At 39.9% G+C, this 26,318-nt stretch overlaps 3 protein-coding genes across 10 annotated transcripts in view; 1 reads left to right on the forward strand and 2 right to left on the reverse strand.

The window, feature by feature from the left end:
- The window catches only part of LOC132897941 (uncharacterized), a 34,052-nt gene extending 16,700 nt beyond the window's left edge, over window positions 1-17,352 (forward strand). For 2 of the 7 annotated variants that reach the window (XM_060939241.1, XM_060939242.1), the window contains exons 2-6: window positions 12,667-12,861; window positions 13,305-13,349; window positions 15,528-15,845; window positions 15,974-16,288; window positions 16,582-17,352. In XM_060939241.1, coding sequence (XP_060795224.1) covers window positions 13,313-13,349; window positions 15,528-15,845; window positions 15,974-16,288; window positions 16,582-16,781 — 870 coding nt within the window. In that variant the 5' untranslated portion in view covers window positions 12,667-12,861; window positions 13,305-13,312 and the 3' untranslated portion in view covers window positions 16,782-17,352. The remainder of the gene's footprint in view (window positions 1-12,666; window positions 12,862-13,304; window positions 13,350-15,527; window positions 15,846-15,973; window positions 16,289-16,581) is intronic. The other 5 variants (XM_060939237.1, XM_060939240.1, XM_060939239.1 and 2 more) reach the window with 4 other exon arrangements.
- Window positions 1-26,318, reverse strand: part of LOC132897944 (cell surface A33 antigen-like) — a 93,807-nt gene that overhangs the window by 19,545 nt on the left and 47,944 nt on the right. The gene's annotated exons all lie outside the window — the stretch shown is intronic.
- LOC132897940 (uncharacterized) overlaps window positions 5,236-26,318 on the reverse strand; it is a 68,668-nt gene continuing 47,585 nt past the window's right edge. The window contains exons 2-3 of one of the 2 annotated variants that reach the window (XM_060939236.1): window positions 7,917-8,089; window positions 5,236-5,987 (exon numbers count right to left, since the gene is read on the reverse strand). In XM_060939236.1, the coding sequence (XP_060795219.1) occupies window positions 5,946-5,987; window positions 7,917-8,089 (215 nt within the window). In that variant the 3' untranslated portion in view covers window positions 5,236-5,945. Of the gene's footprint in view, window positions 5,988-6,225; window positions 7,343-7,916; window positions 8,090-26,318 lie in introns of those variants that run through there. The other variant, XM_060939235.1, reaches the window with a different exon arrangement.

Below are 26,318 nucleotides of genomic sequence, written 5' to 3' on the forward strand. Positions count from 1 at the left end.
AGACATGCAGGTTAGGTTAACTGGTGACTCTAAATTGACCGTAGGTGTGAATGTGAGTGTGAATGGTTGTCTGTGTCTATGTGTCAGCCCTGTGATGACCTGGCGACTTGTCCAGGGTGTACCCCGCCTTTCGCCCGTAGTCAGCTGGGATAGGCTCCAGCTTGCCTGCGACCCTGTAGAAGGATAAAGCGGCTAGAGATAGAGATGAGATGAGATTTATGAAGTGTATGTATATGTGTATATATGTATATGTGTATGTGTGTGTATATATATATATATATATATATATATATATATATATATAATGTGTGTGTGTGTGTGTGTATATATATATATATATATATATGGTATGTTGTATATATTTTTGTAATTATATATTTATATAGATATTCATGAAGTGTATATATGGTATATATTTTTATGGGTGTATTGATGTAGTTTGGATTTCGGGATAGTTAAAAAGGGGTGGGAAATTAAAAAAAGTGTTGTACTTCTTCCCGCTCCTTTTTCGAACAATGTCTTAGCTCTATATGTTATTTTATTTATTCTTTTTTTGTCACTTTCTCGTTTTCTTTCTTTTGTATGTACAAATAGTTCCATACATTTTTATACATGTTCGAAATAAATAAATTCAATTACAAAAAAAAAACAATAAACCTTCAGAATGAATACAAAGCTCCAATGTTTGACAAAAACACAAAGTGTTATCAGCGTAGTTACGAAGGAAATACTTCATTGTTTGGAGACAGGTTTCACCGAGCGGCTATTATGCGCGAGACTTCATATTAGCCACAAAGTCAGAAAAATCTGTTCGTAAAATTACGTTATAATGACCAAATACAATGAAAAGTATTTTTCCAGTCTCACCTGTGAAAGGTAATCCCATGTGATCGCGTTTGGACGGTAAACCTGTTGGTACAGTTAAACGCAGCACATGAGTGAGGCATCTTTATTCTCGGCTACTGTCTAGACGCTATACCAGAGACGGCTGAAGAATCTCCACTTTGCCACATCCAATATGGCGGCGAGGATGACGTATGATTCTACGCAGAAGGCGGCGTCTATGTTTATATGTCTATGACTTCACGGTTGGCGGGATTCTCGCAATGCGGTGTGCGCATGATCAAAAGTGGAACGAAGTCTCGCTACCACAAGATAACGCGCGATTTCATAAGACTCTTTACACCACAAGACTCTGTGGTGTACAGTACGTTTGTAAATGTTATGCGCTCTTTTATCATCATGGGAATTGATTATAGCTCTAAATAAATATTGAAGTTTTTTTAAAGAATCCTTTATTTGTACGCCCGTATACTACGTTTATTGAATCAAATCCGTATAAAATACGGACATTCCGTATAGGTTGACATGTATGTTAACGGCGCGCGCGCCGGAGCTCGTTAGGTGTGTAGGACTGACACTGTTCTGCGCAAGCGCAACACAATCGCACTAGAAAGCATGTTCAAGCTGCCAGTGTAGCTGCAGTCTTTTTAGTTGCGAATTACGAGTATTTCCACTTTCATCTCTATGTGATACACAAGTTTTGATTGGCAGAAAATCAGCATATTTTAATTTTGACCGGCCGGTTGCCGGTCATGGCCGATCACGTGAAAATCGGCCGATTCCGATCGGCAGCCGGTCAATCGGTGCATCTCTGGTTTTGACCTTAGTTTTTTGCCTTTTTGGTGGCAACCTTTCAATCATTCTTTAGTTGACATTCAAGGAATAAATTGCAAAAAACAAGCTGGAGGTTTTTATTTTACATATTGAACTCAATACTTACCTTAACCAATACTAAAATGAAATAAATAGTATAATGTAACAACAAAATAAGAATAAAATATCATAATTAGATGTAAGAAACCACTTAAGGTAACACCAAGGCAACCAACAATAATGAAAAGCAGCTTCCTGAAAAAAACCCTCCAGTGCCCTTTCGTGAGGGAAGTGATTGCTGAAGCGGAACAATGCAATAAGGCCAGTTCCTCGTACCAAGCTGTTACTGTCTACATCAGAATCGCCTGACTCAGCGATGTCCGTTTCCTGTAAGCCAAGAAGGCTATGATAAAGCTCATCACGAGCACGACGTAGGCTACCTTTTAAAATAAGGCGTCGGAAGGCGAATCGGGAAGGCTGCGTTATTTTTAATTAGCCTAACAGGCCTACTTGCAGTCCGGGCTGTGGACACGCCTCTCCGTCTCTGTATGTGGGTGTGTGCGCGCGCGCGTGAACGAGAAGAAAGAGCACTATGAACTAGGGTGACCACCTGTCCCGCATAGCGCGTGCGCGTACAGCATTTGAAGCCGAATTTATGCGTCCCGCAAATTCAGAACGTGTCCCGCATAATCGATGCTTGCTGAGGGGGATGTCGCTCTCCCCGGGCCACCCAGGCAGCCAAACGAATATTACTTGACATTTCAGCACACCACCGTCACCACTATAGACTGTAGAACAAAACCACACACACACCCCTCACAACTGACTGGTTGTTGTCAACTTTTTGTTGTTGCCATGACACCGCACTCACGTGCACAGACAGTGACGAGGGACGCAGGTGCAACGCATGCATTGCTTTCATATTAAAAAATGGAGAAAGGTACCGGGGCGATGGCAGGTGAGGCACCGCCACCTCCAGTTAAAAAGAGAAGGTGTATGTACAGGAAAGAGTGGGAAAATGAATATTGTGGCTGAAAGGGGTTGAGGGGGATACCGAGAGGGCTTTTTGTGACCTTTGCAAAACATCTTTCTCAATCGGACATGGCGGGGAATACGATGTGAAACGACACAGGCTCGCGGAGACTCACAAGAAACGTGTGCAACAGAAAGAAACGTCTAAATCTATGGATGCTTTCCTCCGACCTAAATCTCTACCTGACAAAGTGACTGCGGCAGAGGTGACGAGTGTGTATCACACTGTCCAACACGCAATATCATATCAGGCAGGACTTTTTTTCTACTGTTTCTGTGGTGCTGAGCCACTACAATTCCTGTTAATCCACTGAAAACTAAATGGAGACTTGTCACTATTCCTGCTGTACTGATGCACTGCAAAGCCTCAGACTCAATATTATATTATGATTGATTTAAAGTGAATAAATTCATCTCATCTCATCTCATTATCTCAAGCCGCTTTATCCTTCTACAGGGTCGCAGGCAAGCTGGAGCCTATCCCAGCTGACTACGGGCGAAAGGCGGGGTACACCCTGGACAAGTCGCCAGGTCATCACAGGGCTGACACATAGACACAGACAACCATTCACACTCACATTCACACCTACTGTCAATTTAGAGTCACCAGTTAACCTAACCTGCATGTCTTTGGACTGTGGGGGAAACCGGAGCACCCGGAGGAAACCCACGCGGACACGGGGAGAACATGCAAACTCCGCACAGAAAGGCCCTCGCCGGCCCCGGGGCTCGAACCCAGGACCTTCTTGCTGTGAGGCGACAGCGCTAACCACTACACCACCGTGCCGCCCCTGTGAATAAATTGTAATGGAAAATAAATAAAATTGAGTAGCTTAAGTAAATCATAAGTGGAAGTGTGTCTGTCAAGTCATAATTGAATGGTCAAAATATTATGAATGTTTATTTAAAAAAAAACATATTTGGTGGCCTGTTCATGACCAAACATCACCAATAACAGCAGATTAGGGTATTATTGATATACCATGTAAGGTAGTATATGTGCGAGAAATGGGTAAACCACTATCTGTGAGTCTTCCAGCGGCCGGCGCAGCGCAGTGGGGGCGGCGTCCCACATTGTCCCTCAAAAACATACCCCTTGTCCCCCCTTGGGCTTATGAGCAGGTGGTCACCCTACTATGAACATGCATGTCAACCTATACGGAATGTCCGTATTTTATACGGATTTGATTCAATAAACGTAGTATACGGGATTAAAAAGTTTGTTTAAAAAATTTAAAAAGTTTAAAAAATCTTCAATTTTATTGCTCAAAAATGTGAAACATATAATTGTTCCTGTTCAGGTTAAAGCCAAGAGGGGAAGTGCAGCGGTGTGGACATATGCCTTCCCGGACCCAGGAAGCTCTGCCACGTTCTGCAGGGATGAGAATGGGACATTTAAAAAAAACTCTGAAATGTCTGCCAAGGGCAGACATAAGGGGGTGCGCCCCCCTTTGAGCATGGAAAATTTTTATAAAATGCACTCAGAAATGGTGACCTCTGATGACTTCTATCATTGAAAATAAAGGGAAATCATTACCTTTGAAAGCTTGAAATATCCAACAATACCTTAATCATTTTCCCAAACTTCTGAAATATTTGCAAACAACTGTATTCTGTGTGAAATAAATATTAGACTATTGAACTTTCAAGTCAAATTCAAGAAATAATTATAAGTAATTGATGTTTGTGTATACATTTTCTAAAACATAGATAATATCAATCAATGGTTATATATAAATTTTCTAAAACACAATTATATAGCATTTTATTTCAGGGGTGGCATGGTGGTGTAGTGAGCGCTGTTGCCTCACAGCAAGAAGGTCTGGGTTTGAGCCCCGTGGCCGGCGAGGGCCTTTCTGTGCGGAGTTTGCATGTTCTCCCCGTGTCTGCGTGGGTTTCCTCCGGGTGCTCCGGTTTCCCCCACAGTCCAAAGACATGCAGGTTAGGTTAACTGGTGACTCTAAATTGACCGTAGGTGTGAATGTGAGTGTGAATGGTTGTCTGTGTCTATGTGTCAGCCCTGTGATGACCTGGCGACTTGTCCAGGGTGTACCCCGCCTTTCGCCCGTAGTCAGCTGGGATAGGCTCCAGCTCGCCTGCGACCCTGTAGAAGGATAAAGCGGCTAGAGATGATGAGATGAGAATGAGACATTTTATTTCAAATAAAAATCCTTTATTTTGGTGCTTTAAAAAGTGCTTTCACATAGGAACTTGAAAGATATTTTATAAATAAGATAAAAAACCTCACCATATATTTACAATCTATAGAGATTGAAAAATGTTTGGAAGCACAGTATTAAACACCAAATGTCACATAAAATGTCAGCACCATAGACAAATTTGAAAATTTCAATTAATAGAAATAGATGTTTAGTTTGTTTATTGTTTTTTTTGCCTTCTTTCTAACCATCTCTTCCAGAATATTTAATCTTTCTTTTCTCTTTTTACTGAGAAAAGGAACAAAAGATGTTGCAGAGGGTTTGGTAGATGGTAATGCAGTTGTAGATGTGGCTGCAGGATTAGTAGAACTTGGTTTTGAGCTAGATGATGGCTGAATAGAGGAAGAGGTTGGCTGCTCAGCAGGTTCATTTGTGACCGGAGGTGACTTGGCAGATTTCTTGAGAGCAGTTGTAGATTTGACAGATTTACTTACATTTTGACATCTGATTCTCACTTGTGTATTTTCTCTTTCTAGATAGTCTATGTTTTTGTAGGGCTTTAAGAGCTTTTGCTGATACATTTCTGTTGGCCTGTGCCTTGGTCAGAACTGATTTTTTTTTAACATTAACTTATTTTGTCTGAACTCTCTTGCTTCTCTTTTTTCTCTAGCTCTTTCTTGTATTCAGCAGCAGAGTTCCTCATGTTTGTGCATAGGTTCTTATCAACTTTGTCATGATTTACATCTTTCCTTTTGAAGTATTCAACAGCTGAAAGGCCTCTGGTCGAAAGATGATATTTCACACACTGAATGGCACTATACGTTTCAATGTTCATTTGGCATGATCTGATGTCAATTACATCCCCCATGGTGTTGAAAGAGGACTCTACTTGTGGTCCATGAAAGATGCTAAGAAATGCAAATACTAATTTACACAGAAGTGGATACTTCTTGGACTTGGCAACTTCAGTCCACCATGCATCAATTCTGACATGTTCAGTTGCTGACTTCAGGCTTAAGTCCACTTGCAACTGCTGAACCTCTAGGTCATACTTCTCCTCGTCATCATAGATGAGGGGCACCATATCTTTTAGATTCCTTAAAGCTTCTGCAGTTTTGCTATGCCCTCTCGCAGAAGGATCTATGGCGGAAACACATTTCAATAGTTTGTTATTCAGTGGGAACTACTTCTGCATATACACGGCAGAGCTGGTATATGCCTGCATCACATTTCTCAGGAAAAAAATGTTGGTTGAATCATCTTGATGAGCCGCTTTAATAATCTTTTTTGCTGAATGTCCGATGAACACTTCACTTGTCTTTAGATAGATGTTTTCATTGTCAAGGTTCATCTGTTTCAGTTGAACTGAGGATTTGGGTATTTTCTCAGGCTTTACAAAACAAGCAGGGAAATTCCGAAAGAGGTCTTCCAGTTTGTCATGCACAACATGAATAAGCGGTTCCTTACTCTGGAAGAGACAAACATAACTTTTCAGGAGAGGCAAAGCAGACTGATAGAAGTTCAGGATCAATTTTGTTTTTCATTGAACATTACTTTGTCAACAATCCGCAACTTTCTATTCCTGCCGTCTTCTGTGAGTTTCTTCTCTTTCATGGTATCTATGACTTCTCGGATCCTCTCCCTCCCCTCTATGCTTACATTGTATTTTCTATAAATGTCTACGAGAATACTACGGTAGTCTTGCTGACTACCCTGAGGAATGAACCCAAAGTAGAGAATCTGAAGGACATCTATGATGTGCAGTGTGCTCACAGACAAGTCATAAACAGACAGCCAACGGTGATTCACAAAACGTTCTGGATTTGTGTAGGATATTCCTAGAATTTCACAAACTTCAGAGAGTCGTTCGCTGAGATCTGGTGACCATTTGATGTCATTATAAAGATCACCAAAGAGGCTCTCGACCCAATACTGAAAGGGCTCACAAAACTTTTACACGTGTTATGAACATGATGACATATGTCCCCGTCAATATTGAGCAGATGAGGGGCTTTATTTTGTCGAATTCTTGTCTCCAAACCAGATTTTGATCCTCGCATCACTGCACAGGAGTCCATGAGGATGGAAATAAGATTAGACCATGGAATGTCATACTTATCAAACAAGTCTAAAATTACATTATACAGGGATTCAGAGTCTACCTTCACTACTTCAATCGATGCCAAATGTTCAAGTAAAACCTTCTCATTTTTCTGAGAATAGTAACTAACTAAGATAGCAAGGACTCTCTTGTTGCTATTACTAGTGCTTTCGTCTATGTTCAGACTGAATGGCGATGACCGGATGTTGTTGATTGTTTCTTCCGAGAATGTTTTGCTGAGGCCATGCCTAATGCGATAGGAGGCTGTTGTTCTATCCATGGACAGATTATCCAAAGCCTTTTCGTCTTTGGCGAGCTCCTTTGCTAAATCTATCAGTGCAGGTGCCATTGTAAGTGGAAGGTTGTGTTCAGCAACCACCCCAAGTACCATTGCCTAAAACAAAAAATTATGAGAAAAATGTATTGCAAGTTTTAAGGAAGTATCATCACCTTGTAAACACACAACATAAATAGGCTCAAGAAAAATCTTTCATTATATAAATGATTATATCATTAAAACAAATTATTTTTCAATTCTAAGAAACCATCACCTAATTTATGTAAAATACTATCACCAATTATTCCTAAAACTATACCATATACAACACACACACACATGTATGTGTGTGTGGAGAGAGAGAGAGAGAGAGAGAGAGAGAGAGAGAGAGATGAATCATTGTTTGTTTTATGCTAAAAAGCTTACACCTGTTTTAAAAAGATTTCTAGTATTAAAATATGAAAAGCAAAGACCTTAATTTTTTTCATAATAAAAACATATGAACACCAAATAAGCACCTAATTCTTATACAAACCCACTTTACCTTTTTACTTTTTAAGTCTAAGACAGGTTGCTACAGTAAGCAAAATACAAATCAATATATTCTCGTTATGAAATAGCATATGTTGAATTGCTTATACTTTCAAATACCAATAGTTTTTGTGATTTTAAAGTCAATAAAAATCCATACCTGTGAATTGGCCACTCGATCACTCACTGATATAAGTGGTTTCACCTCAGGCTCCTTCACCTGTTGACCTTGAAACATGGCATATGTCTGCTGTGGTTGTGATGCGCTTGATGTGGCTGCAGTCTGCATTGATGAAGGCAACTGATAGTTCGTTTTGGTGATCTTCAATTTTTCTAAGAATAAAACATTTCACTCTGAATATCTTAGATTTATTGTAAAATGGCATGGTTGTCATTTAATCTTGTTATTTAACAAAATATATAAATTAGTGTCATAGCTGTTGATCTTACAATATTCTATACAAAACTATTTTCTATTGCAAGCCTGTTGCAAATTAATGTGCAAGTATGGTGAAAAAAAATTGAGCATAATGTCCCCTTATGCCGGCCTAACCTGGCCAGTCTAGGGGGCATTTGCCCAATTCACAATCCCCCTTTCCCACACATACATACATTATATATTATGGCATGCCATTCAGGAAATTAATCTTTGAATATATTGAATGAAACTCTGAATATATGGAATGAATCCCCGAATATATTGAATGAAACTTTGAATATATTGAATGAAACTTTGAATATATTGAATGAATCCCTGAATATATGGAATGAAACCTTGAATATATGGAATGAAACTCTGAATATATTGAATGAATCCCTGAATATATGGAATGAAACCTTGAATATATGGAATGAAACCTTGAATATATTGAATGAATCCCCGAATATATTGAATGAAACTTTGAATATATTGAATGAATCCCTGAATATATTGAATGAAACTCTGAATATATGGAATGAAACTCTGAATATATTGAATGAAACTTTGAATATATTGAATGAATCCCCGAATATATTGAATGAAACTCTGAATATATGGAATGAAACTTTGAATATATTGAATGAATCCCTGAATATATTGAATGAAACCCTGAATATATGGGATGAAACTTTATATTCTGCCCCCGCTCCCACAGCTCGGCAGACAGACAACAGGTCCCAAGAAAAACTCTGACTCAGAGGAGAGTATTAGAGTATATTGAGAAACGCTGTAAAACTCGACAGACAAAATTATACCGTTATACAAATATGATCCACGAGGGAAATGACTTTGTCACCGTAGCTTCGTTGCACATAAAAGAAGTAAACACTAATAAAACCACAAGCATTCGCCAGAGTGTTAACAATGTCTTTTTTGTTTAAAATAGCCGCAACCAAATCCCGAGCCGACTGACTCATTTTTGCTGCAGGACGGCGGCAGTGCCTTCATGATGTCAGCCAATTTCATTCCATATATTCAGAGTTTCATTCAATATATTCAGAGTTTCATTCAATATATTCAGAGTTTCATTCCATATATTCAGAGTTTCAATCAATATATTCAGAGTTTCATTCCATATATTCAGAGTTTCAATCAATATATTCGGGGATTCATTCAATATATTCAGAGTTTCATTTAATATATTCGGGGATTCATTCAATATATTCAAAGTTTCATTCAATATATTCAAAGTTTCATTCAATATATTCAGAGTTTCATTCAATATATTCAGAGTTTCATTCCATATATTCAGAGTTTCAATCAATATATTCGGGGATTCATTCAATATATTCAGAGTTTCATTTAATATATTCGGGGATTCATTCAATATATTCAAAGTTTCATTCAATATATTCAAGGTTTCATTCCATATATTCAGAGTTTCAGTCAATATATTCAGGGATTCATTCAATATATTCAAAGTTTCATTCACTATATTCGGGGATTCATTCAATATATTCAAAGTTTCATTCCATATATTCAGAGTTTCATTCCATATATTCAGAGTTTCATTCCATATATTCAGAGTTTCAATCAATATATTCAGAGTTTCATTCCATATATTCAGAGTTTCAATCAATATATTCGGGGATTCATTCAATATATTCAGAGTTTCATTTAATATATTCGGGGATTCATTCAATATATTCAAAGTTTCATTCAATATATTCAAGGTTTCATTCCATATATTCAGAGTTTCATTCAATATATTTGGGGATTCATTCCATATATTCAAAGTTTCAGTCAATATATTCAGGGATTCATTCAATATATTCAAAGTTTCATTCACTATATTCGGGGATTCATTCAATATATTCAAAGTTTCATTCCATATATTCAGAGTTTCATTCAATATATTCGGGGATTCATTCCATATATTCAAAGATTAATTTCCTGAACGGCATGCCATAATATATATATATATATATATATATATATATATATATATATACACATACATACATACACACACACACACATACTATATATACATACATACATATACATACAGTATTATATATATATATATATATATATATATATATATATATATATATATATATATACACATACACACACACACACACACACACACATATATACACTCTAAAAAATAAAGGTGCTTCAGTGGTTCTTCAAATCTCTGGATGGTTCCATGGAGAGTCAAAACTCTGTGATGAATCATTACATTATGCGAAAGGTTCTTCACATTGGAAATGGTTCTTCAGAGCCTGGCATTCTCTTACCATTTGCTGGTCAATGCACATAGGCTATGTTTACAGAAATCTGTCTTCACTGCTCAAACAAATGGTTTAAATGGTTCTTTAAAGAACTGTTGCATGAACGGTTCTTTGAAGCCCTGAAAAAGTACAGGGCCCCGTTGTCCCAAATAAACAAACAAATAAACCCGAGAGAGAAAATCACTCCTGTTGTCTCCAACACTAAATGGCCGCTCCAGTCGCCAGGGGCCGGTGTTCCCTCATAGCCGGAGGAACCGCTGGCTTTCCCCAGGTCACCAGTGGCGCTATCCGGCTGCTGTTGCTCCCTCGACGGCTCCTCAGTGGAACCACAATCTGTCCGAAAGCCAGCGGCGCTAACTGAGCAGCTACTAAAGCTAAAATCTTGCAGCGAAATGTTTAACACTTAACTAGACTATTTGGCTGCAAAGGGACTGCTTAATGCAAACACACCGTGCTAGCCGACCTGCATGGAACCAGCATTAGGCTGGTTAATATCCGCCCTCGCTGTCAGACAGAAACTTTGAGAAACGCGTTTGTGCCACACAAGCTTCCTGTCTGACTCCAGCGTTTACTCACTTGTACTGAAATGGGTTTCACCCTATAAGCTTACTAATCTGGCGGCACGGTGGTGTAGTGGTTAGCGCTGTCGCCTCACAGCAAGAAGGTCCTGGGTTCGAGCCCCGGGGCCGGCGAGGGCCTTTCTGTGTGGAGTTTGCATGTTCTCCCCGTGTCCGCGTGGGTTTCCTCCGGGTGCTCCGGTTTCCCCCACAGTCCAAAGACATGCAGGTTAGGTTAACTGGTGACTCTAAATTGACCGTAGGTGTGAATGTGAGTGTGAATGGTTGTCTGTGTCTATGTGTCAGCCCTGTGATGACCTGGCGACTTGTCCAGGGTGTACCCCGCCTTTCGCCCGTAGTCAGCTGGGATAGGCTCCAGCTTGCCTGCGACCCTGTAGAAGGATAAAGCGGCTAGAGATAATGAGATGAATGAGATGAGCTTACTAATCTCTGTATATGAGCTGGCTGTGGGGGATTTTAAAGACTCTCTCTCTCTGATCAGAGCCCGAGCTCATCTCCTTTGACTCCGGGCTTCTTCTTGGTGTTTTATGGCGGTTGGCAAACAATGTTTTTGTGGTATGGAGTGTGGCTCAGGATACTAACTACATCGTCTTAAAAAAATTTAAAATCTTCATCAATTTCACTCTTCTGAGATACTGAGACCAAAATAAATAACATTTCTCTCCAGAGCTTCTTTGTAAAAGATCCCACAAATCCAAATTTATCTTAGAGATAATGAAGAGCTCAGAAAAACCGGTTGAAACCTTTTTTTCTTCTTTCTTCCATTTTTATTGAAAATAACAGCAACAAAATACAAATCCAGTTATTAAAACACACACAAACAACAAACCAAGAGCCAGGGGGAGTTTTCAAATAAAGACATTAAATAATGAGCACAAATAAAGTTTTAGCAGCTTTCTTGTTTTTAGAGTCAGAGATTATTTTTATATTCTGTTCAGTTTCCTTTTCGAAGGCTATAAATGAAGGTTTTGAATGACTAAACGTGGTTTTATGAATATGGTATTTATCTAAAATTATTAACAAATTTATTAGATACAGTGGTGCTTGAAAGTTTGTGAACCCTTTAGAATTATCTATATTTCTGCATAAATATGACCTAAAACATCATCAGATTTTCACACAAGTCCTAAAAGTAGATAAAGAGAACCCAGTTAAACAAATGAGACAAAAATATTCTACTGTGGGACCGGACCATACGGTATGGTATGGTCTGGAAGAGTTACTGTAGCACAAACTGCTGAAAAAGTTCATGCTGACACCTTTCTGTTTTAGCTCGCATTAACTTGTTCAGCAGTTTGTGTGACAGTAGCTTATGTGGTCCAACTTCTTTTGGGTGTGTTGCAGGCATCAAATTCTAACTTTGTTTATATTTACAAAATACAAATAAGTTGGTCAGTATAAACTACTGAAAATATTTTCTTTGTCCTGTTGTCAGTTAAATAAAGGTTCACGTGAATTAAAAAAAATAGATTTATTTTTATTGCATTTTGGAAAATATCCCAATTTTTATGGAAATGGGGTTTGCACTTATGCTGTAGATTTGCAGCAGAATGTGTGCCACATCTTTGTCTACCTATGAGGTAAATAAATAAAATAACTTTATTTATTCAGAAATTTCCAAAGCTGTGGGCTGAGAAACTGTGTGACTGTCAACACTAAAAGGCATTTATGTGTCAGTTAAGGGATACTGACCTCCTACCTTCAGGAAACCAATGAATACCCACCCCATCCAGCGGTTCACAGTCTGCAATCTCACATTGACTTTATGGTGCCATCAGTGACTTCACTTTGAAGGCGGGACTTCCTGTGAGTCACGTGTCCTCAAGAGGGCGCTCTTTCCCCTACAGGCCTGTTTGGAGATTCGCTTGCATTAGAGAACTGAACACTGCTGAGTCTTTTTTAATTGTTTTATTAAATAGCAGTAACACTTAACAAGTCCAAACAGCCACAAACTCACTTTGCTGCTGTGCAATAAATGTGTTGTTAATTTATTCATCTTTCTGTGTAATGTAATAAAATAATTAATTCATCTTTATTTAAGTAATGTAATAAAATAAACCGGTATTTTACTGTGTTTTAAGAAATACTCCATTAACTCATAAAACATGAGCCATAAAGGTTAAAAGGGAGAGTATAATGGTGCTGAAGTCACGTGTGAAAAAGGTTTATTAATAATAATAATAATAATAATAATAATAATGATGATGATGATGATGGATGTTTTTGCATTGTGGGTCTGTTGTTTTCAGATAACACCATGAATACAGTTTTAAACCCTGCTTTCCCGGCGCTTGGTAAGTAGCGGGACATTTAAAATATTCTATGACCTTTTATGGAGTATTTGTGCGCATGCGCAAGCGCCTGTTTCCTCTGTACATGCAATGATGTGAGAACTTGAACAATTCTGACTACAAACAAAAAGTAAGGATAATAATCGATATTTATCCCACAGAAACTGTGAGGACTGAGCTTATAAAATGCTTAATGCACAGAAAAGTCCATAACATATATCAACTTTTATTCAGGGGCGGCACGGTGGTGTAGTGGTTAGCGCTGTCGCCTCACAGCAAGAAGGTCCTGGGTTCGAGCTCCGTGGCCGGCGAGGGCCTTTCTGTGCGGAGTTTGCATGTTCTCCCCGTGTCCGCGTGGGTTTCCTCCGGGTGCTCCGGTTTCCCCCACAGTCCAAAGACATGCAGGTTAGGTTAACTGGTGACTCTAAATTGACCGTAGGTGTGAATGTGAGTGTGAATGGTTGTCTGTGTCTATGTGTCAGCCCTGTGATGACCTGGCGACTTGTCCAGGGTGTACCCCGCCTTTCGCCCGTAGTCAGCTGGGATAGGCTCCAGCTTGCCTGCGACCCTGTAGAACAGGATAAAGCGGCTAGAGATAATGAGATGAGATGAGACTTTTATTCAGGGGCAGCACAGTGGTCTAGTGGTTAGCGCTGTCGCCTCACAGCAAGAAGGTCCGGGTTCGAGCCCCGTGGCCGGCGAGGGCCTTTCTGTGCGGAGTTTGCATGTTCTCCCCATGTCCGCGTGGGTTTCCTCCGGGTGCTCCGGTTTCCCCCACAGTCCAAAGACATGCAGGTTAGGTTAACTGGTGACTCTAAATTGACCGTAGGTGTGAATGTGAGTGTGAATGGTTGTCTGTGTCTATGTGTCAGCCCTGTGATGACCTGGCGACTTGTCCAGGGTGTACCCCGCCTTTCGCCCGTAGTCAGCTGGGATAGGCTCCAGCTCGCCTGCGACCCTGTAGAACAGGATAAAACGATCTAGAGATAATGAGATGAGATGAATGAGACATCATGCCATACTGAGAGCATATTCTTAGAAGCTGCTGCAGGCCAGCACTAGAGGGAGACAAGATCACCAAATCATCAGCGTAAAGCATATGATTAATGAGGTTATCCCCCACCATACAGACAGTTCTACACTCCTTTAGCTCCATAGATAAATTATCCATGTACAGATTGAATAATATTAGAGACAGAAATCCGCCCTGCCGCACTCCATTAGAGACATAGAACGGTGTGGACATACTCACCCCCCCACCTAACTTGCATAGTTTGATGAGAATACCAAAACTGCAGTATCCTAATTAGGTAAGAGGGAACACCTCGCTCATGCAGTTTAACAAACAGTTTCCCATGATTGATATGGTCAAAGGCTTTTGACGCATCCAGGAAACACATGAAGACTGTGCTACTAGGTGATCTGTACCTATAGACAATTTCTTTAAGTGTGTAAATACACAAATCAGTTCCATGCTTACTCTTAAAGCCAAAATGATTGTGTTGATACTATATATCCTGTAAGCCTATCTATAAGGATCCCTTCTAATACCTTGGATAGTATACTTGCTAATGCAATAGGTCTATAGTTATCTATACTAGTTAATTTACCAGTCTTATTTTTAACTACAGGTACCAACAAGACAGATAATATTATCATAAATTAAAATGAATTAAAAGTAAATGTTGATCAAATCACATGAAATCACATCAGCTCCAAAAGATGAATGAAGGTGCTCATGACCTGACTTTTTAACTTTTTACTCTTGATGAAAACTTCTGTTCTGTATGTTCAGTTCCATCACTTTATATTTCCATAAAATTCGGTGATTTATCTGTTTTCCTGAAGTGCAGACGGAGTGACCACAATTCTCCTGTGATGGTCAGAAACCGTTCATGAGACATTAGACGAGAGTTTTGGAAAAGGATTATAAAGAAAATGTACTGTTATGGGTTTTATTTAAACGCTGCCATGCTGGGGTGTAACAGGGGCACAAGTTCTCACTAAACTGGAAAGTGGGGCTCATGGGGGGTAAAGATTGAATGTGTTTGCCATGTTGTGTCCAGATGGTTTCCAAAAGAGTAAACTAAAACACAGATCAGTAATAGACAGGAAATTCTTCTGACTTGATTGTGTCACATGTTCAAAATCTCTATTCTAATTTGTTCTCTGATCTGTTAGTTTCCGTGTTGATGCTGCTGCAGTGCCAAGCCTTCATCTTCAGAGAAATCATAGTGAATGACCCCGTGACCTTCCCGTGTACCTGCTCTGGAAATTGTCCGGCGGTCCAGTGGACCCGCTTCATTCCCAGCGAAGCCGTCATTGCTGAAAGCCGGATGTGTCACACTGAACAGTATTATGAGAGATTTTCAGTATCAGGAAATGCCGGCAGAGGAAATTTCTCCCTGACGATCAGTTCAGTGGCCTACAATGATGCCGGCTCCTACAGGTGCAGCTGTAATAGAAACCCAGTTACTGAAGTAAAGCTGAAAGTTATCGGTAAGTGCCTGATGTCATCAGCAGAAAACTGTCATTCTTAACGTGTGTAGTAAAGTGTGATCCTACACACAGGAGTAGCTCTTACAGAAAAGCACAGCCGTACAGCTGAACTTGTTTCTGCTTGACAGTTCCGACAGTTATAAAGGCTTTCGAGAGGGAGAATATCACCCTCCCGTGCTACAGAAACACTTGGCACAATGTTGAAGATGTCATATGGAAGAAAGATGGACAAAAGGTTCTGCTGTACACCCCGGCAAACAGATCAGTGATGACTGCTGAAGCATCAGAAAGCAGATTGATGATGTCAACAAAAGGTTTTCTAGATGGTTGTCTCTCTCTTCACATCAGTTCAGTTCATCTGTCTGATGCAGGATTATATCAGTGTCTCCTCCATGATGAGTCTCAGGACGGAGACCCAGAAGCTGTTTTACTGAAGGTAGAAGGTCAGTATCCCTTATTCGAATGTGACTTAAAACCCTTGAAAACTGAAAGGTCATGGTTTTGTTCGTAGTGACTGTGAGCTGCTGAGTGAACGTTCCAGTGGAGTTTGAGTTTTTTATTTGAAAATGCAGTCCCACTTTGTACTGATGTATAGTCAGTCTCCATGCATGTCAGGTAGTGTGTGAAAGGAAAACTGACACACAAATGCCTTTTAGTGTTGACAGTCACACAGTTTCTCAGCCTACAGCTTTGGAAATTTCTGAATAAATAATCAAGTTCTTTTTTTTTTTACCAGGGCGACAACAATTATCAACCACCAACAGCAATGAAGTTTCAGTCCTGTGTGTGTTTCTAGGATTCATCATCTTCGTCAGCATCATTGGATTAATCGTTTACGTTGTGAGAAGATGCTTCAGGAAATCCAGATCAGGATTCAGATCAGATCCAGATCAGGATAACACACATGACAGCATTAAAACCAAAGCTCTTATCTAAATCCCTTTTCTTTTTAGAATTGTTCTGCAGAATCGACTCATTTGATTCAACTGACTCATATTCAGAGGAATCAGAGTCAACTCCAAAATTTCTCATTTTGAATAGCTAAATCAGGTATGATATGAATGTATGTAATTATATAATGGCTGGAGGACTCGATTCACAGCTTGAGATGTCTTCTGTATCGACTCTGATGTATTTGCATCTGCACTTGAATTTGTTTCTGTGAGAGTTCTTTTTTTTTTTCTCAAAGTTTGTCAAGAATTCAAACAGCTTCATCAGTGGTGCAATGCACAAATGAAGCCAACTAACCAACTCAATCATGACCCCGTCTCACTTTCATCTGGACTCAACCCCCTTAAGACTGGATCTCAGGTAGTCCTGGTGTTGGACTTGCCTTGGACTCGACATTGGTGTTCTTGACAACAGAATGATTTATTATTGTTCATCTATTAGCTATCAAAGATAAGATTAATTACTTTTAAATGTATTTTTAGGCACAAAGTCTAAACAGAAGCATCATATGGATTTTGTGATGCGGCACCATCTACAACCCCAATTCCAAAAAAGTTGGGACAAAGTACAAATTGTAAATAAAAACGGAATGCAATAATTTACAAATCTCAAAAACTGATATTGTATTCACAATAGAACATAGACAACATATCAAATGTCGAAAGTGAGACATTTTGAAATTTCATGCCAAATATTGGCTCATTTGAAATTTCATGACAGCAACACATCTCAAAAAAGTTGGGACGGGGCAATAAGAGGCTGGAAAAGTTAAAGGTACAAAAAAGGAACAGCTGGAGGACCAAATTGCAACTCATTAGGTCAATTGGCAATAGGTCATTAACATGACTGGGTATTAAAAGAGCATCTTGGAGTGGCAGCGGCTCTCAGAAGTAAAGATGGGAAGAGGATCACCAATCCCCCTAATTCTGCGCCGACAAATAGTGGAGCAATATCAGAAAGGAGTTCGACAGTGTAAAATTGCAAAGAGTTTGAACATATCGTCATCTACAGTGCATAATATCATCAAAAGATTCAGAGAATCTGGAAGAATCTCTGTGCGTAAGGGTCAAGGCCGGAAAACCATACTGGGTGCCCGTGATCTTCGGGCCCTTAGACGGCACTGCATCACATACAGGCGTGCTTCTGTATTGGAAATCACAAAATAGGCTCAGGAATATTTCCAGAGAACATTATCTGTGAACACAATTCACCGTGCCATCCGCCGTTGCCAGCTAAAACTCTATAGTTCAAAGAAGAAGCCGTATCTAAACATGATCCAGAAGCGCAGATGTCTTCTCTGGGCCAAGGCTCATTTAAAATGGACTGTGGCAAAGTGGAAAACTGTTCTGTGGTCAGACGAATCAAAATTTGAAGTTCTTTATGGAAATCAGGGACGCCGTGTCATTCGGACTAAAGAGGAGAAGGACGACCCAAGTTGTTATCAGTGCTCAGTTCAGAAGCCTGCATCTCTGATGGTATGGGGTTGCATTAGTGCGTGTGGCATGGGCAGCTTACACATCTGGAAAGATACCATCAATGCTGAAAGGTATATCCAGGTTCTAGAGCAACATATGCTCCCATCCAGACGACGTCTCTTTCAGGGAAGACCTTGCATTTTCCAACATGACAATGCCAAACCACATACTGCATCAATTACAGCATCATGGCTGCGTAGAAGAAGGGTCCAGGTACTGAACTGGCCAGCCTGCAGTCCAGATCTTTCACCCATAGAAAACATTTGGCGCATCATAAAACGGAAGATATGACAGAAAAGACCTAAGACAGTTGAGCAACTAGAATCCTACATTAGACAAGAATGGATTAACATTCCTATCCCTAAACTTGAGCAACTTGTCTCCTCAGTCCCCAGACATTTACAGACTGTTGTAAAGAGAAAAGGGGATGTCTCACAGTGGTAAACATGGCCTTGTCCCAACTTTGAGATGTGTTGTTGTCATGAAATTTAAAATCACCTAATTTTTCTCTTTAAATGATACATTTTCTCAGTTTAAACATTTGATATGTCATCTATGTTCTATTCTGAATAAAATATGGAATTTTGAAACTTCCACATCATTGCATTCCGTTTTTATTTACAATTTGTACTTTGTCCCAACTTTTTTGGAATTGGGGTTGTACTGTAATTACACACCAATCAGCCATAACATTATGATCACTGACAGGTGAAGAAGTGAATAACATTGATTATCTCATTACCATGGCACCTGTCAAGGGGTGGGATATATTAGGAAGTCAGAGAACAGTTACTTCTTGAAGCTGATGTGTTGGAAGCAGGAAAAATGGGTAAGTGTGAGGATCTGAGTGACTTTGACAAGGGCCAAAGTGTGATGGTTAGATGATTGGGTCTGAGCATCTCCAAAATGGCATATCTTGTGGGGTGTTCCTGGGATGCAGTGGTTAGTACCTACTGTAGCCCCTCTCATCACCGTCCTGATTGATAAGTGGACCAGAACTGGGCTTGTAAGGTTATTAACTAATAATGTCTGTAATAAATGTTTTAGTATCTTCTTATAACTCCTGATCTACACAGTGAGTGGAGAATGACAAAATGAAATGTCTCTCATGATAAAGTATTTTATTGATAACAAGAAAGTTTGTCCCTGCTTTTCTTTCAAAACCAACAAATACATATACACACACACAGTTTAAGACTAAAGGTGTTCGAGAGCTCTACGCCATACCTGTCAACTTTGAGGTTTGAAAAAAAAGGGATATTTCCCAGATTTTTAAATCAAAATAAGGGAAAATTTCGGAACGTCATACCCTTCACCAAAAGTGGGTGTGTAGTTGAATGGGGGGCAATTTTCTATCTCGTATTTGTGATTTCCTGTACTCTGGTGCATGTTGGTGATAGCCAAGACCCAAACTCAATATGCTTATGGTTTATAGAGTGCATTTGTGAATAAACTATACATTTATTTTTATTTGCTTTCAGTGGTACCAGTTATTTCCCAAATTAAGGGCTAAAATACGTATCTTATGTTAAAATAAGAAAGGTCATTATATAACCAATCAGTAAATTCAATTCCATTGCAATTTATTATGGTTTTACCATAGTCATGGCCTTGGAACACTAGATAGATAGATAGATAGATAGATAGATAGATAGATAGATAGATAGATAGAGTAATAAAGAGATAAAGAGTAATACAAGATATTAAACCAAGAGTGATTTAAAATGGGTAAGTTTCAGATAGAAAATAAAATAGACAATGAGTGGATAAAACAGTTAATACACCAATTAGTTTACACTAGGCTATATATGAGGTCTTAGCCAGGACATACTTAATGTAAACATGTGTAGCTTACCTTTGATTATTTGGGAGGCTTTCGTTTTCCCCATGGAAAATTTCTTTGCGATGGAAGAGTCTGGGAACATTCCAGCCACACACTTGTTGAAATCATCAAAGAAAGAGAGGCTAATGTTTTTCTTAGCTATTAGCATCGCCATCTTCACCTCAGACCTAATCAGTGTTGCCAGATACTGCTGACGTTTTCCAGCCCAAAATATGTTCAAAACCCGCCAAAATGCACTTGAAACCGCCCAACTAGGGCGGGAAACCACCCAATCTGGCAACACTGGACCTAATCACTTGTTCAGCCTCGCCTCCGGACGGAGTTCTGTAATTACTGATGCCTGAGAGGGCGGGGACGTGAATTCATGGCCCGACTTCCTGCTGTAAACTCCTGTCAGAGGCGCGTCATGAATTCTGGACCTACCGACTTTTTTATATTGTGAAAATACAGGACTTTTATATAATGTGAAAATACGGGATATTTTCGGGAAAATAAAAAAAACGGGAAGACAGCGGGAAATAAGTCAAAATAAGGGATTTCCCGGGAAAAACGGGAGGGTTGACAGGTATGCTCTACACCCCCGTTACACTCAAAACCAATACAGCTGCTCTACAGCTCTCACTGTTAATGAAAATTAGTTACAACTGTGGTCACATTTACTCACAATAACTCATAGTGCACCACAGAGACAATGGAAAACACAAAAGTCAGCAGTTTCAGGAAAACAAACAAACAGAACATTGCAGGCCTGTTAATAGTTCTTGTGCTCAATATCCCGTTGTCCCAAATAAACAAACAAATAAACCCGAGAGAGAAAATCACTCCTGTTGTCTCCAACACTAAATGGCCGCTCCAGTCGCCAGGGGCCGGTGTTCCCTCATAGCCGGAGGAACCGCTGGCTTTCCCCAGGTCACCAGTGGCGCTATCCGGCTGCTGTTGCTCCCTCGACGGCTCCTCAGTGGAACCACAATCTGTCCGAAAGCCAGCGGCGCTAACTGAGCAGCTACTAAAGCTAAAATCTTGCAGCGAAATGTTTAACACTTAACTAGACTATTTGGCTGCAAAGGGACTGCTTAATGCAAACACACCGTGCTAGCCGACCTGCATGGAACCAGCATTAGGCTGGTTAATATCCGCCCTCGCTGTCAGACAGAAACTTTGAGAAACGTCTTGAATCAAAAAAAGCGTTTGTGCCACACAAGCTTCCTGTCTGACTCCAGCGTTTACTCACTTGTACTGAAAGGGGTTTCAGACCATCGTCCAACTGAAAATGTCCTTCACGCGCTTTTCTCCCTCGTGAGAATTTTGAAAAGTTGGCAAGTCTGGGACCGACGCCAAAATTGTTCGTGTCTATGAATAATTTATTCGATGTGAAACTACGTCCAGGTCTAAAACTACCGAGGTGAGTGTACAAACTGTCTGATTACACACAGAGCAGACAAAAGAAATCATCAGAGAGCTGATCTGCTCCCTTTTCCTCTCCTCCCCGGTAGTGATGGTCAGATTTCTGTTCACAGGTGCAGGATGGATTTATACCGGGGAAACACTGTTGTGAGAAGTTTACAACCGAAACTGTTTGTATTTTAATACTACTTTCTTCCAGAAGAAAACGTTTGGTTCCCGGAGGCCACCGTTACTTGCTCTCCGGAAGGGAGGGGGCGCTAGAGGGAAATTCTACAACCTCAGCGTTAGATGCCGTTCAAAACTACACACTGCTGCTTTAAAAGCTAGCGATGTAATGAGCTGTTTTACGCTATTCTGGAACACTTCACTCCGTTTCACACTATAATATTTAGTATTATATAGTGCTTTTATTTTCTAATCTGTTGACTGAGAGCCCTGCACAAAAATTCCAATGTGTTTATGCACAAATGGCCATAAAAAAAAAACCTTGAACAGCGCCAAAGCCCTGACACTGTGCTAACTCACAGCCTAACAATATTTGACCACTTAATAATAAAATATCTTAACTTGACAGTGAATCCGGACAATGTGGATGTTATATTGATGTTTGACAACCGACTTCATTTATAAACGTAACTTTACTGTTCGTCTCCTCAACTTGCAGCCACAACACAGATACCCCTTTTCCACCAAATCAGTTCCAGGGCTGGTTCGGGGCCAGCGCTGGTGCTGGTTCACAACTCGTTCAACTTGCGAACTAGCTGAGAACCAGTTTGCTTTTCCATACCTCGCGGTGCTAAGGGGAGCCACGTCATTACGTCAGTTACGTCGCTGCATTTGCATAAACCTTGGCGCGAACATCGAAGCAACAACAACACGGAAAAGAAGAAGAAGAAGCAGCAACAACAATAATAATGGATGACTGCTGCTTTATTGCATCCATGATATCTCGTCACTTATTTAAAAATAGCGCCCTCTCGCGGTCTTGCTATTGTTGTTGGTCTTAACAACCCGGCCCCCCCGCTGACGTAAGCGGTTCTTTCCTCTGGCCCAGCAAAGAGCTGGTGCTAGCCTGGAACCGGTTTTTCTGGCCCAGAGCCAGTTCTTTGTCAGTGGAAACAGAAAACCTGGTTCCAAACTAAGAACTGGCCCCGAACCAGCCCTGGAACTGCTTTGGTGGAAAAGGGGTAAGAGCAGCCTTCTTCTTCTTCTTCTTCTTCAGGATATAATGGTGGATTAGACACCATCTGGTGTATTACCGCCACCTACAGGATAATTAAGTCCACTACTAGTCCATGAGTCTCTTAGATTCTGGCGTAAAGGCCAGAGGATTTTAAAAATCTAACTAGACTGGATGCAACTTTAGAATCCTTCAGTTGAAGCAGAACAGGGAGGGAAACAGTAGTAACACCCAAGCCGGACAAGTCGTTAAAAAACGTACGTCTAGACTCACAATATTGCACACACTCTAATAAAACATGAGGAACTGTCTCAGGAACTCTGCACACTTCGCATAATCCGTCTCTGTGTTTATGAATCAGATGTAACGTAGAATTTAGGGCGCAGTGCCCCAATCTGAGACGGGTCAGCACCACTTGTTGAGACCTAGCTCTTGATAGAGTGCACTGTGCATTTACTGAAGGCTGGATTGAATACAAGTGTCTCCCCTTTAAATCCTTGTCCCATTGAGCTTGCCATGTCTGGAACACTTTTTCCATAAGCTGGCTCCTCAACTCAGTCCTTCCTGGACTAACTGGCAACGTAACCACATCATTATTTAAATATTCTTTTGCCAGTTGGTCAACTACCTCGTTCCCCTTTATACCTATATGGGCAGGAACCCACAAAAATGATATGTCACAACCTCTCCTATGTAGGTTGTTCAGCAGCATAAGAATATCAGTAATTAAATCGGGACGAGCATTGGAAGTGTACACTTTAAGACAATGTAGGAGTGAAAAGGCAGAGCAGCCTTCAAAACCCGCTTCCTGTTTTTCCCTAACACGTCACACAGCTACAGGAGCCTCTGAGGCTCATAAATCTGTTACAGCGAATAGCGAAACGATGGAGTTCAGGCTTTTCTACAATCACCAATGGGTTCATTATGGGTTGTTTTACAATCAGGGTACAAAGTTTGTGTCACAGGGGTCCAAAATTCAAACTGATTCAAACTGGTTCTTGTACCAGTTTTTAAGTGAAGGACAAGTTAAAGAACAGATTTCAGGTAATTTTGTGACGTGTGTATGGTAGTTTTGTGTAATCTGCTATAAGATAAAGAAGATTAAGTGTAGCTTTAAGCAGGGCTGGGAGAAACAAATGAAGTGATTCTCGGAGAGGACTTTTTTTTTTTTTTTTGACAATTCAGGATCCACTACTTCCATAGTGCTTTTAAATATAAGGCTGTAAGCTTTGTGTTTGTTGTCTCTAATATTTATGTCCCAATATCTTGACCACATTTTAGGATGAAAATAATCATTTTAGATATGTTATTTTCCATTGAAAAATTAGCTGTCTCGGAGAGGACATTTTTTTTGACACAATTGCATACTAATTTGATCAAAATAGTCTGAAAACTTACTGGCATTCAACATTAAAACTTAACTATGTTTCCAATGATATGGAATCAAATATTTGTTTTATGGTATAAAGAATGATTTAAGTGCATCCCTTTTGGAGCGACCTGTGGTCAAAAAAGCACTCTTTCTAAATGACACGAGTAATTTTGCTAAATATGACATATATTGCCATACATACACCAAAAATAACGTTATCACCATTTTTTTTTTTTTGCATGGTAAACAGAGCTATCACAGGGCTACAATAAACAACCAAGTTTATTTAGTCAAGCCTTTTGATATTGAAGATAATAAGCATTAAATGTGATTTTTAGCTTGCGTACCCTGATTGTAAAACAACCCCTATCCCATTTTGAATAAAAGTTGTAACTCCTCCCCCTCTTCCATTTTCTCTAATCTAACTCTGGCTTTAACCATGTTTCTTGCACGCGAATTATGTTTGGTTTGTCTTTTAATCTATCTATACCTTTTGAATTCTTGGACATTTGCAATCAAGCTTCCAGCATTCCATTGTAAAATTATCAGTAACATTAGACTAATCATAGCTAGATGTAGCCTGAGAAGATTGATTAACATTATTTGTGCTTAGATTGTCTCTGACCGTTTCCCATAGTAACCCCTTGATTCCTAGGTACTTCTCAGCTGATTTCACAATGATCTTAATTCTTTCAGTGTGACTCTTCATCTGGGCTGAGCAGTTAATGATTTCTGCCATAAACAGCACAAAATCATTCTTATTAATGACTAGACCTTCGCTTTCCAACCTATGACCCCCTTCACAGTTACTTGAGGACCTGGCGTTATTGCCTTCCTTCTGTTTAGGTAATGGTATTGCTCTAGGGACTATCTTCACTGCTTCTGAGTAACTAATACCTTGGGTAGTTCTGACTTTCTGAACTTCTTTGGCTCGTTTACTAAACTCGCAGCCCTGATAAGCTGCGCTGTGCTCACCTCCACAGTTACAACACCGTTTGTAATCCTTATCACAATCGCCATACTCGTGCTCTTCACCACATTTACTACATCTCAACTTAGCTTTGCATACAGCTGCTGTGTGACCAAATCTTTGGCACTTGTAACAACGGAGTGGTGGCGGGATGTACAATTTAACCTCATAGCACATGTACCCAACAAACACCTTATCCGGCAACTTCTCCTCATCAAATGCGATCATTACAGAGAGGCTGTCACAAAGTTCACTGTTCCTCTTTGTCCTAAGTTGTTTAATTTCACTCACTTTTACATTCTCAATACTTTCTTTTAGTGCATCTGTAGTCACATTAGTTGGGATTCCAGTGATTTACACCTCTAGTGAGTTTCCTATTAGCTTTAGTGCATTGCATTATTTTACCATTAACCTTCTTTACTTTTAGTGCCCTCTCATATTGTTCTGCGTTTTTACAGAAAATTAGCAGTTGACCACCTTTGCGCTTCTTACCTCTCCCATGTCCTTATTTAGACTTTTTGTAAGATGAATTGGATTCCATTCTCTGAAAGTGGCACGCTCCTGCACCAGTTTATCAAACATTTTATACTGTTCCCCTTCATACGTTCTTATTGAATCAGATCTAGAATCTTCACACTCAGATTTTTTCCTCTTTTTCTTTTTATTCCGATAATAATCCCATTCCTCGCTCTGTTAAGCCCCGGTCCCGCCAACCTCAAACTGCTCAGACTCTCCTGCTTTACTTCCTGTGTCGTCACTACCATCCTCCATCTCCTGGCCAGTCACAGCCCAGCTGTTGCCTTCCGCCCAGCCAGCACCCATAGACATATAAACATAGACGCCGCCTTCTGCGTAGAATCATACATCGTCCTCGCCACCATATTGGATGTGGCAAAGTGGAGATTCTTCAACCGTCTCTGGTATAGTGTCTAGACAGTAGCCGAGAATAAAGATGCCTCATTCATGTGCTGCGTTTAACTGTACCAACAGGTTTACCGTCCAAACGAGATCACATGGGATTACCTTTCACAGGTGAGACTGGAAAAATACTTTTCATTGTATTTGGTCATTATAACGTAATTTTACGAACAGATTTTTCTGACTTTGTGGCTAATATGAAGTCTCGCGCATAATAGCCGCTTGGTGAAACCTGTCTCCAAACAACGAAGTATTTCCTTCGTAACTACGCTGATTGTTGTTAGTTGTTTAGCTAACTTTTCACATACTATGTAGGTTTCCCAAAAATAAAGACATGAAAAAGCAGTGGGAGACAGCTGT

Source organism: Neoarius graeffei, chromosome 14, assembly GCF_027579695.1.
Source record: "Neoarius graeffei isolate fNeoGra1 chromosome 14, fNeoGra1.pri, whole genome shotgun sequence".
Classification (NCBI taxonomy): domain Eukaryota; kingdom Metazoa; phylum Chordata; class Actinopteri; order Siluriformes; family Ariidae; genus Neoarius; species Neoarius graeffei.